The following is a 13,020-nucleotide window of genomic DNA, read 5'->3' as shown; positions in this document are numbered from 1 at the left end:
ACAATGTTTTCTTTGGAAGCATGCATTCTGCCCTCCCCCACCATTTTTGACTAATATTAAAGTTAGCTTCAAATTCACAGGTGATGATAAGTGGCCCAGAAAGAAGCTTTGTGGCAGGCAACTGCCGTCTGTTAACTTTTCGTAGAAGTTTGGTATTGGGAAAACTTGCACGCTACTTCAGTTTTTAACACGGTCTGTTTATATTTCTGCATATGATGACCTAAGGACACCTTCAGGATGTTTCCTGAGGGTGCCGTTTATGTATTCATGTCTTTGACACAAGGGTTTCTTAAAGAGGTCAAACAAGTTTTGGCAAAATACTGAGCACTATCCACTCCAGGGAGTTATAATCAACATTCACAGATCAAAGGTTTATTGAAAGCCCATCAAGAAGTAGTTTGTTCAGCCTTGATGGGCCTAACATTTCTGAATTTGCTGTTAGTTCAATAGTGGCAAGGGCCCTTGTCTGTAGCCATAGGCAATTGTGGCCTATTTTATTCATTGTTATATCTCCAGGACCTAGAAAAGTCCCTGGCACATAATACATGCTTAATAAATCTTTATTAAATGAATTAGTTCACTACTTCTGCTTGTCCCTCTGAATACTTACTGACATCCTGAGGAACGACTGCATGGGGCTTTTGCCCCACAGTGGGGAGGAAAGTGACATCCACAGTCAGAAGTCACACATTTGCATGAGAACGTCACACAGATGATTTGCTTACACATGTGGGGTACCCCGAGGTATCCCTGGTGTCTTTCTTAGTCTGGTGTAGTACTTCTTTGTTCTGCTGATTTCTCTGCTTTCCCTCATCTGTCACCTTAGCATAGGGGCTTACATATTGGGAATTCACAAATATTAATGGACACAATGCTTTTCTGACTAAAATAATAATAGGAACCACTTATTCAGTATCTACAATATGGAAGGCACTTTACCTGACCCCTTACATTCTGTGTCTCCTACCCTTAAACCAAGGTGGATTTCATCACTGCCTTGACTTATTAGTCAGTTGGAAATAACACTCTGAGACTTTGGAAGCTACATCAGAAAAACGCTATGCACTTCTGTCTTGTTCTCTTGAAATGCTAACTTTTGAAAGCCAGCAACCATGCTGTGAGAAAGTCCAAGCAGTCTGTGGAGGGGCTCACATGGATAGGAACTGAGGCCCTTCAGCCCAAAGCCTTGACTGAACTCTGAGCTGTCAACTGGCACAAACTGCTAGTCCTGTGCGTGAGCCAACGTGAAAGGGGGTCCTCCTGCCCTCAGTCACGTTGCCTTGGTGAACACCACAGGAAGCAGAGACAAGCCATCCCTCGCTGAGACCTGCTCAAATCAGCTTTGGGAGCAAAATGAATTATTATTGTCGTTTGAACTAAGTTTTAGGGTGATTTTTAACCCAGCAACAAATACATCAAGTTCACCTTTGAGTCAAGATTTGCACCTCCTTTTTAATCATTTGGTAAAGAAGCAGCAATAACTTAGAATAATCATTTTATCTGACTCAAGTTCAAAAGCCAGCTTTGCCAGGTACTGGCTAGGTGGTATCGAACACAGCCCTTCAGTTCTTCGAATCTTTGCTTCCTCATTTATAAGATGGAAACCATATTGAGCACATGAGATTAAAAAAAGGTGTTATAGGTAAACTTAAACATGTATATGTGCGCTATTACATATATAAAATTATATTATTATTATTTGCTGTAGCCCTTTATGTAAACACCAGAGTGGTTCTTATTTTTTATTTTCAAAGGGGGCCGAGAAAGACAAGTAAATAGTTTTCCTGCTTGGGTAATGGCAGCTGCAAAGTGAACCACGTGCAGTTTCTTGAGGTACTTCCTAAGTGACTGTGCATGTATCAGGGAGTATGTGTGAGAGAAGGGGGAGGAAAGATTAGAGCAGAGTGAGTTTTTCCCAGTGTATTCTTGCTGCAGGCTATCCTCATTAAAATGATTGGAAATGACCACAGAGGCAGAGCTCAGCTAGCCTGGATTCCAGCCCCCCAACAGCAGACAAGTAGTACATTTTAGAGCCAGCTCAGCAATTCAGCCACCTTGACACGCTAATTACTTGCACTGCCTGTCAAGCTGGGTATCTCAACCTCCGCAATTAATAGCTCCACTTTCAATAAGCAAAATTGTATTTGACTTCAAAGGCGAGCTGAATGAGTATCAGGGCATTTTTATTACTGAGTGTTTCCTTTGGGAGTTGGCTGACAGTGTGGGTGGTAAAAATGAGCTACATAGCAGATGGAGGATTTTCTAGAACCAACCTCAGCTAAGGGTGGACCACATCCTGGTCTAAAATAGACCCTCTTCCGCCCAGCAATGAATCTTCTTGCTTACCTGACTTAAGAAGTAGGATTTGATCATTTTGACAGAGTTCCATGAAGCCTGTTATTCGCTTTGCAAACTCTACCACATACTGGATGGCGTGGGTTATCTGGATGGCACATTGCTGCCACAGTGCTTCCCTGGACTTCAAGAGAGAAAACACAGAATGGACATGGAGCCAAGAACAACTTGGAGACTCAGTGAAATACTCAAGGTTGCTCTAACTGGCGCTTACCTGTCACTTGGGGGTTAATGGTGGGCTTTCACCCCCTTTAGAAGAGAGGTGATATTTTCTAAGATGTTGTTTTGATTTATTTGGACCTCGATACACCACAATTATCAAAGTACTAAAGCTAAAATAATGGAAATATTGCAATAGTACATAAAGGTCGATATTTACAGATTTTTTTTAATCGTTTTTTTCTCCTCCTCTCCTCACCTAAACAAACTCAAGCTCTTAGTCTGTTTTGTAAAATCAAACTCTTACACTCAGTAATAGCAATTTCATTCACAGACTTCCACAAAATTATTTTCAGTGTGTATCCGACTGTCATTAAGTTTTTTCTATGTTGTGTTCTTTTCCCAGAACTTATGGAGACTGCTTTTTGGTACAAAAAGAATTTCAATGGAAAAGACATCAGATCAAATCACTGTCTTAAGTAAAACAGAATCCAGAAATGTATTTTGATCCTTGGGTTATTTTCTTTGGAAATCCAAGTATGTTAATTCTGTTTTTTATTGACCATAATAATACCTATGCTTTTATCTCCTCCTTCATGTAAAAGTGGTAACATTTAATTGTTCCACTGGAGAAAAATCAGTATGTTATAGTCATGTATTTAGATATAGACACATTTATAAATTTTACTAAAAGTTAATTTACTGGTAGATTTTGTGATTGTGGATCTCAGTCTTGTAAATAATGTGAGTCAAAACAACAACAACAAATTCCTTCTCTTAAAACCTTCTCTAATGTACACGAAATAATCAAAATCATAATAATTATAATAAAAACAACATCCCAATTATAATAACGTGGGATGAGTTCTCCCTTTTTCCTCTGGTCATTTTTTAACATGTAGGGCAAGAAGAAAACATTCAGAATGTGTTGTTTAATATTTTTCTAGAGTAAGTTTGCAAATATTACTGCTATGATTTTCAACTGCTCTCGTTCCTTGCCTGGACCAAGGAAGCCACCAAGAGATGTCCTAACATATCCAATGTGGGCCCAGTCTCCTCTGTCACTCGAGTAGGGCACTGGTTTTCAGTCAGAGCAGTTTTGCCTCCAGATTTGGCAATATCTGGACACATTCTGGCTGTCGCAGCTACGTGGGAGGGCATGCTCCTGGCATCTAGTAGGTACAGACCAAAGATGATGTTTGACATCCTACAATGTGCAGGCCAGTCCTTACAGCAAGGGATTGTCCAGTCTGAAATGTCAATAGGGCTGAGGCTGAGAAAGTCAGAGAAGTCACAGAAAACCCTTTCGTTTCCCAGAATACCTTGCTTTGATACGCTTTGATTTCTTCGTAGGTGTGGGTCTGCCATGCCAGCTGGTGCAGCTCCTCCATGGTATACTGACACGTCTCCAAATGGGACTTAATGATGTTCTGTGCAATTCGATCTGTGAGAAAGAAGACCACTTTGAGGGTTTGTGAATAAAATCCCACTCTGCTGAAGGACGGGGAAGGCCATGGCACCCCACTCCAGTACTCTTGCCTGGAAAATCCCATGGACGGAGGAGCCTGGGAGGCTGCAGTCCACGGGGTTGGGAAGAGTTGGACGCGACTGAAGTAGCAGCAACAGCAGGAGCTGCTGAAGGAAACCTGCTGTTAATGTGTTTCCTGAAGGAATGCATTTTGAAGATACTCCACTTGTATGAACATATCTTTAACACTACTATCTATTTACACATCTCCAGACAAACTCTTTATTGCTTTTCCCCCCAAATATCATGCTTTTAATAAAAATTAACTGCCTTCTCCTCCTCTTTTTGGTCACAAAATTGGGGTCTTAAAGTTATAGTGTTCAAATAAATATTTATTTTTGAAATAGATACAAATTACCATGTTTCTTGCTTTTTGGCCTGAAAGTCTGCTAGCAGTCTTGTAACATTTGCTATACTGTAACAGTCCGGCCTAAGCTCCAAATACTTTAAAATATTTTGAAAATCACTAGATCACCAGTGTTTATCTCAGAAAGGAGAAGTTGAAATATAAATGTTTTGCTTATATTTTAATAAGGGAGGATTTAACAATAATCTAAAAACATAGTTTTCTATAGAGCAAAGAGAAGAAAATGGGGAGTGGGCAGGGATAGAAGTCAGACTTCTCCAATAGTATTAATTTTGTAGATTTGACTTTGGAACCATGTAGATATCTTCTGTAAATAACAGGAGAGGGAGATGAAATAATATTGACTCATGAGGTGATAATTTTGAAGTTAGGTCATTAGTGTCTTTATATTCTTTCAAATTTTTCATAAGATAAAGTTTTTCTCTGAAAAAGTTAAAAAAAAGAAAATAGTTTTATTCATAAGAAAGTAGAAATAAACACAATCTTGGTGGGGCATTTAGTCCAAATGAGTTATATATGGCATTGTATCTTAAATATTGATCATTTTGAGTTTCAAGGTATGAAAGTTGAGTCATAGCACCAGACACAAGAATTCTATTTAACAAGCTGCTATGAGTTCCCGAAGTTGGATGGAGCTGGAGGAAGGTCCCCTCATAATCCCTTCTGCTATTTGAACACATGAAGGTGACATCTTGAGAAACCAAAGTATGTCAGTCACTCAGTTCTGTCTGACTCTTTGTGACCCCATGGATTGTAGCCCACTAGGCTCCTCTGTCCACAGAATTCTCCAGGCGAGAATACAGGAATGGATAGCCATTTCCTTCTCCAGGAGGTCTTCCTGACTCAGGAATCAAATCCAGTCTCCTACCTTGCAGGTGGATTCTGTATCATCTGAGCCACCAGGGAAGCCCTCGGGAAACCAAAGTACTTAGGAATTCTGTAAGTGGGATGTGAGTAAAACGAAGATGACCAACTTTTTTTCCTAGTAACTGTTCTTGGCTCATAGAGAAGTGGAGTTTCTCTTATGTTGCAGGTTGTGCCATTTTAAACGCAATTTCTGTCATTCTAAGTAGCTATATTTTATTTCTTCTGCAGGAGAAATCTCAAAGCAGTACTTAGGTACCTTTTTTTTTTTTTTTACCTTGCTAAGCTTCTGATTTATATGTCATGAAATAAATTGAGTTTTAGTAATGTAGGGAATTAAAAAGGTAAGCTTAAGTTTCTAATGAACCTTCCAAATAAAAAATCTCATATAGCCATTGCCTGGCACATTATATACACTGAATAAATGGTAGCCACAATTGTCATTATTGGGACATTCTGTACAGTTTTTCATCAGGGAAGCAATCTGACCACACAATGGAGACAAAACAGAGATATTTAATTTTGGAATCAGTGCTACTGAAGGAAGATATTTCAATATTTATTAGAGTTGTTCAATCAGAACCATAAGCTGATGGATATAGAAGAGGCTACAAAATTCTAACTTATGATTATTGTTATGCTCTATTGGATTCAGCATTGAGCATTTCTAGATTTTCATTGCTTATCATATTATAAAGATCCTTTCTTTAAAAAAATCCTATATTCAAAATTTTATTGAACATCCTCCTATGTTGTAAAACAGGGCAGGAAATATTCTATACATCATATTAAAATAGATTGGTATGTCATGGTTCATCATTTTTCAATTTCACTTGGGCAGTCTAATTACTAAGACTCTTAAAAAAACATATCTATTCCTCAGTAGGTATATAATGAAAACATAAGATTTTTATGGCTCTATAGTTTTCAAACCTTTATCTTCTCGGTGTAGTCTGTTTTCATTTTCAAAGATATACGATTTGTCAGTAATTTACAGGCTTCAGGGTTTATAAGCAAAATTACAATTGCACTCAAAATTGCACTATGAAAAACTTTTTATCTGTTCTTTTACAACATTTCCTGAGAATTGCTGGCCAAAGTTTAAGAATTCTCTAGCTCTCTGCCACCAAAATTTAGGGTTCTATGGGATATGAGAGAAGTGAACATAATAAACACATGGGCAGATTAAGCACAATGGAAAGGTAACTCCACGTGGATGCTTTAGGACTCAGCTCAAATAAGAATGGCTTGTGTCCTCAGGTAGAATAGCCAACTGCCTTTACATTTACTTCTCACTCAACCAGGCCTTACTTCCAGTCAGGCTCACATTATGCTTATTTGAGTGGATGTTTTTACACACTTCAAGATTGTGAATTTTTCAAGAACTGGACTGCAGAACCCAACATAATGCTTTCATATATTCATTCACATGTTCACACGTGTTTTTTGAGGCAGTATTACATGCCTAGCTAAGATACAGAGTTTTAAAAAAGACCCTTTTTTTTTGTAAAGGATCTTATAATAATATCTTGTCATATCTTGATATAACAAATACCATGAGTTATTGTGGGAGCCCAAAGAAGAAAATGTCTAACTCAGTCTGGGGAAGGCAGAAAAACATCCATAGAGAAGATGCCTGTTGACCTGAGTCTGAACAGGAGTTTGTCACATAAAGAGGGAGACAGACCTCAGGTAGAGGGGATGATGGAAAGGCACAGAGAGAAAACTAGCTCTGAGCTGGATAACTGCTGACATTATACTTTACATCTTCACAATCTTTACCTTTTACAAACAATTTCTCTTTGACTGAGGAAAAAAGTGAGGTTCAGAAAGAGTGAGTGACTTTAGACCCATTTTCACAAAGGTAACAAATGGTGTTTTGAAATCAGCTCTCTTTCCCAGCAAAACGTCTATGTTGTTGGCAATGTAGAGTGCATGGAAGAGATGAAAAGAGGGAAAAAAGAGACTAGAGATGGACTCTGTGACTGGAGATGGAGCAGCTGAGTAAGCCAGGCCAAAGAGTTCGAATTTTATCTTGTAGCAATTCAGAGTTAGCAGAAGCTGTGAGGCAGGAGAGTGAAGTGACATGGTTGATCTTCTGTTTTTAAAGGGTTATCCCGGCCACGGCAAAGAAGATGAGATGGCACTAAGGAGTAAGTGAGATTAACCAGGCTGTTGTGAAAAATACAGGCAATGTGAGGGATTTCTGAACAAGGTGAGAATGACAGAGACAGAGTGGAGGGGCTAGATTTAGGACAGTTCTGAAGAAGGATGCACAGGATCAGCAAGTGGAGTATGAGTGTGTGTGTGTGTGCATGCACATGAGAGAGAGAACATTACAGTAGGTACTCAGCCAATGTTTAGTTAGTAAAGATAATGTTGAAAATATCCATCTATCCATTGATCCCCTCGTTTTCTGCTTTATTTGACAAAGGATTTTAGTAAGCTAACACTGACCCTTTGTTTGATGATCTTAAAGCATTAGCGCTCACGACAGCTTTGAAGACAAACAGTAAACATGAGCGTTTATTTCCCACACCCTCATGGTGAGAAATACAAGGCAGATCTCCTTCTGACATAAGACCTGTATCAATAAAGGCCAAGACACAGCAGCAGCAGGAGCAGTCCTTTTCCACTTCCTTCCTTGGGTCTGCAGATCAAAGGTGCTGCTGCTGCTGCTAAGTCGCTTCAGTTGTGTCCGACTCTGTGTGACCCCAGAGACGGCAGCCCACAAGCTCCCCCCACCCACTCCCTCCTCCCCGCCCTTTCCTGGGATTCTCCAGGCAAGAACACTGGAGTGGGTTGCCATTTCCTCCTCCAACGCATGAAAGTGAAAAGTGAAAGTGAAGTCGCTCAGTCGAAGGTGAGCCCTGTGCAAAAGCCAAATTGACCCGCTCAAGGCTCAGCAGGGGGTGGGTGCGGTCTGTATAAACCACACAGTAAAGCTTGACTTGGTGCCTAGGGAGCAAGGCCAGAAGACTCATTCTGTCCATTAGAAAGATGCATGACCATCAGAGGAGATGGTTTGTTTGAACTGAGACTCTGCAGTTGTGAAACGGGGAGAAGGATTTAAAAAGAGGGGACAAAGGGAGAGACAATGAATACAGTATGCGAAGTTCCTGCTGGGCGCCAAAGGAACTTTCAAGAGTCTTTGCCTGGAAAAACAGAAAAGGTAAGAGTAAACAGTATGATCTCAAGGGACCAACCACATGACAAAGTCCAGACAAAGAGATTGAGGTAAAAGAGCAGGGGATGTGGAATCTTTCTGGGCAATCACACATCCTTCATCCATTTCCCTGACTTGGATTGCAGTTGCTTCTCAAAGCCCAGGTTTGGTCGGATCCTTTAACCAGCTTGGGTTGCAGACCGCACATGCTGAGGAAGGAGTCGGCTCACACTATGCTGGGATATTGGGTCCACAGATGTATGGCCCCGATGACTGAATAATAGGAAATTCTACCACCTTCAGAGATGATGCCCATGGACTATACTCTCCTATCCCTGAGACTAGGGATGAGGCTAGAGATTTCTTAAGTGGATCTGAAAATGCAACTCCATCTTCTCAGTAGTTAAGATTTGGTTTATGTCAGTGAGACACAGGTTTGTCCATTTCACTAAGAGTACGTGGGCTGCTTTGATAGTTAATAAAATGATATCAAGGAATGAGAAAAACAATTTCATATGCTCAGCCCAGGTCATTCCTTTTCAATCATGATGAGGAGAAAAGTAAATATTGATACTGGCAAGGGAAAACCGGGTATATAATTACAAATTAATAAGTAAGTCCACCCTTCTCATTTTTTATTTGCTAATTAAAAAAAAATCTTGCTCTCACTTTCTCTCTCATCTCTTTTTTTTTCCCCATAAAATTCCTGTTTTATTTTTAGACTTTTACTGTTACACTTTCCTTGAAGGAAAGCTTATTAGAAGCCAAGACTTAAAACCAATTAATAGAATTTGTAACTTCATGTGTTAAGTATCTTTACAAGATACAAAAGACAATATTTCAAATGAAAGAATAATCCTATAAATCTTTAAAATAATAGATATAGAGATATGTTTATGGCATAGATTGTGGTGACAGTTTCATGGGTGTATATTTACCTCCAAACTCATTAAATTGTATGCATTAAATATGAACAGATTTTTGTATGTCAATTATTACCTCAATAAAGAGATTTAAGAAATAACTGATGCAGGCAAATGTACTTTATAGTTTTTTGATGAAAAATACTGTTAAAATTGCTGCTACTGTTAAGTCACTTCAGTCGTGTCCGACGCTGTGCGACCCCACAGACGGCAGCCCATCAGGCTCCCCCGTCCCTGGGAGTCTCCAGGCAAGAGTACTGGAGTGGGGTGCCATTTCCTTCTGCAATGCATGAAAGTGAAAAGTGAAAGTGAAGTTGCTCAGTCATGTCCGACCCTCAGCGACCCCATGGACTGCAGCCCACCAGGCTCCTCCATCCAGGGGATTTTCCAGGCAAGAGTACTGGAGTGGGGTACCATTGCCTTCTCAGTTAAAATTGTTACACTTCCCTAGAAGCTTTAGAAGTAATCTTAGATCCACTTATGAGCAAAGAGAAGAGAGAAAGTAAATTTTTGAAAGGAAAACTGGAATAAAATTGATGGTAATTCTCAATAGGGTGTGCAAAAATTGTAGAACACTGGGACTGGAACTAACTTCCTTCCTCTATTTCCAAAAGGACTGTATCTAAATAATTCCAGAAGTTAGTTGGGTCACCTGTCTCTCTCTCTCTGAAACTGTAAAGTTTCCCTCCCCTACCCCAACCCCAGTCAATCTTCATTGTGATCTGTGGAATAAATCAAAGAAGTATGAAAAAAGTCCCTCCTTAAGGTATTTACAAATGGTTGGGATGGACATGAGACACACAGGTCAATGGATTTAAAAGGTTAATCATATCAGACAGTATAAAAACAATATTTTGAAGTAATATTTAAAGAAATACATGAAAAATAACTTTTATTATGTATTAATCCATATAGTAAAGCAAAGTTTGGAAAGAAGTCATTTAAATTACCTAGTACTATGTAGAAAAAAGGCTACATCTGCTTATTTTGATGAGAAGTAAGTATACTGACAAGTAGGGTGACGATTTCTTGTTTATAACCGCAATATTATAAAATGAGGACCAGCTTGCAGCTACTAAAATAGCAAGTGACCTTCTGCATCTCTGATTTCAACCACTCAGCGGGTTTTTTCCACCAAAGGGGCTTATTTTAGCTCTCACTAGACATTTCAGCAAATGGCTGCTCCAAAGGCTACAGTGTCTCAGACACGGATTGCACGGGTGGTTTCATTAGAATCCCACATCCTGGGAGCAGGGAAAGTTGAGTATATCTTTAAAAACTGCTGCTTTCAGTGGTATTACCAAGAGCACCCGTGGCCCAACTGTATCAAGGCGAGAAAGCTGAGGCTCAAAGCTATATATAGTACTAGAGGGAGTTGCATCTGAACTTCCTAATTCTTTCTCTTCCTCCTTTTTTTCTCATGAGAAAGGATGGTTTCTTCTTTGTGAACTATAGCCCCTATTCATTTTTCTCCATAAGGAATTAAACAAACAAAAAAAAACTTGGAAGTATTCTTCTTAAAATACTATATATCAGCCTCAATCGAAATGATTAATGAATTTTTAATTTATAACTTGCCTTAAGGATCCAGAGAACCGCTCAATTCCCTGTTTAGTTTATACTACTAGTGTGGAAGTGGAATTCTTAGGGGATTCGCTTTGAATTAATGCCAGGATATCTCTACGGACTTGCTCAAGGCAAGTTTTAAGTGCCTGCATTAGATTTTCAGAATATCAAGACTCCTCTGAACCCACACACTGAGGCAGTAACTCTAATACATTAGAACAATTGGTTTAAAGGTGGAACATTTAACCAAGTGTGCATTTTGTCATTTTGACAATAGACTCAAGGTTTTATAAGCTTTCTGTCATTAAATAGAACAAGTCTACTGGTTAGGGTGTAACAGACGACAGTGTCAGAGAGGACAATGTTACTTTTAAGGCCTTTCTGATTTTTCTAATCTCTATTTAGAGATGAGTATTTTGGGGGCATAAGTAGAAATGTGCCACCAGCATAGAAACATCAATATTAAAGCTTAAAACAGCCATCTAGTAGTGATCCATAACCTCAATAGGAGGAAGGAAAGATTTTCAGCACATATTTCAAGTTCTTTAAATTTTTTAAAGAAGAATTTGGGGCCATAAATAACCCATAACTCATTTGTTTGTTCGGTTTCAAGGTCCAATCACTCATTACTTTCTTACCAGTGAATTAGGAAAGCTTCAGGTCTCCTTTTCAAACAAATTCTACAGCCAATTATTATATCAGAGAATGGCATAACTGATTTTTACTTCATGTAGGTCTTAAGCAAAATGCTTTTAAGGTTCTTTAGAAAGATATATTAAGAAAATATAAGATTATGTTATTACCTATAAAAATGATAAAAATGTTTTATCACATTTTTAAAACACAATTCAATAAAACATTAACACAGAGAAAAACAGTGAAAAAATTGGATTAATGCTACAAGTAATAATACCTGGGCAAAGACTGCATAAACAGATTAATAAATAAAATGGTTAAAATTTTATCAACTTTCAGAAAGTTCAGGTGAGAGCATTTTAAAATTAAGAAAACAGAAACTAAACCAGAAAGAAAAACTGAAAGAATCCATATGGCATTTATATTTGGAGTATATCCAAAGGGAAAAAAGACCATAAGCAGCAAAACAAATTAACTGTCTAAAAGGGTGAATTCTTAATAATTTAACAATGGAAAGCTGTTTTGGAACACAAGTGTTTTGTTTCATTGCAATAGTGCATGTCTAGTTTTAGAGAAATTACAGTTCCCTTTCTTCAAACTAGCTAAAAAAATTAAGAAAGAACTTATTATAAAATCATTATCATTCAAAATTAAGTTTCATAGTAAAAGACCTCATTCACAGAACAATCAGAAAAGATTGATTCAATGCCCTAGAAATGGGGAGTTCTAAGGAAGTGTCTTGTTAAGATGGAGGAAGCCAACATGAACCCCTTTAGGCTTGAAGTCACTTAACATCCTAAAGTCTTAGTTTCTTTGGGCTTGATTTTCCATCCACAGAAAGTTTTGGCAGCAGTGGTATTTTCTAAGGGCTGTGTAAAAGCATAGACTTGAGTCTGAGGGGCTAAATAGGAATTTCTCTTTGATTTGACTGGTGAAGGAGAAGTTTTGCAGAGGTATGGAAGATAGGAGTACAGCTCACAGTCTTAAAAGTAAAGAGACTTAGAACAAGCAAAAACAACATAATCTTGAGCCCATGAAAATCTTAACCACTCTCTTTTAGAAAGTGCACCTCCCTCTCCACATCACCCAAAGGACACTCAGCAGGTCACAGATGATGGAAGCCTAATTATGAAAATTGCCCAGGGCCATCATTAGGATTGACTTTTACTATTTGGATTTTGCTGACATATGGATTGACCGTTAATTTAGACAGAAGCAATCCCTCCCCAACTTTATCCCCCATTTAGAAATGTAGCCAATATAATTCTGACCTTTAGGAATAACTAAATCAGAAGACATCTTTGGAGGCAATTATTACACTTTCAAACATTTAATCTAAATATTTAAAAGTCACTTGATTGCTTAAATAATACATTTCATTCATTGACTAATGTTTTAAAGTAAGTATTTTCTAAATAGTCTGGCACCAAATGTTCCTAGAACAAACATGTCTGAA

At 38.4% G+C, this 13,020-nt stretch overlaps 1 protein-coding gene across 1 annotated transcript in view; it reads right to left on the bottom strand.

The window, feature by feature from the left end:
• RORB (RAR related orphan receptor B) overlaps positions 1–13,020 on the bottom strand; it is a 211,828-nt gene that overhangs the window by 23,186 nt on the left and 175,622 nt on the right. The window contains exons 5-6 of the mRNA XM_027549474.1: positions 3,837–3,958; positions 2,347–2,479 (exon numbers count right to left, since the gene is read on the bottom strand). Of these exons, the coding sequence (XP_027405275.1) occupies positions 2,347–2,479; positions 3,837–3,958 (255 nt within the window). The remainder of the gene's footprint in view (positions 1–2,346; positions 2,480–3,836; positions 3,959–13,020) is intronic.

The sequence above is a fragment of the Bos indicus x Bos taurus genome, chromosome 8 (genome assembly GCF_003369695.1).
Source record: "Bos indicus x Bos taurus breed Angus x Brahman F1 hybrid chromosome 8, Bos_hybrid_MaternalHap_v2.0, whole genome shotgun sequence".
NCBI classification, from domain to species: domain Eukaryota; kingdom Metazoa; phylum Chordata; class Mammalia; order Artiodactyla; family Bovidae; genus Bos; species Bos indicus x Bos taurus.
This window is presented reverse-complemented; position numbering and strand designations above follow the sequence as displayed.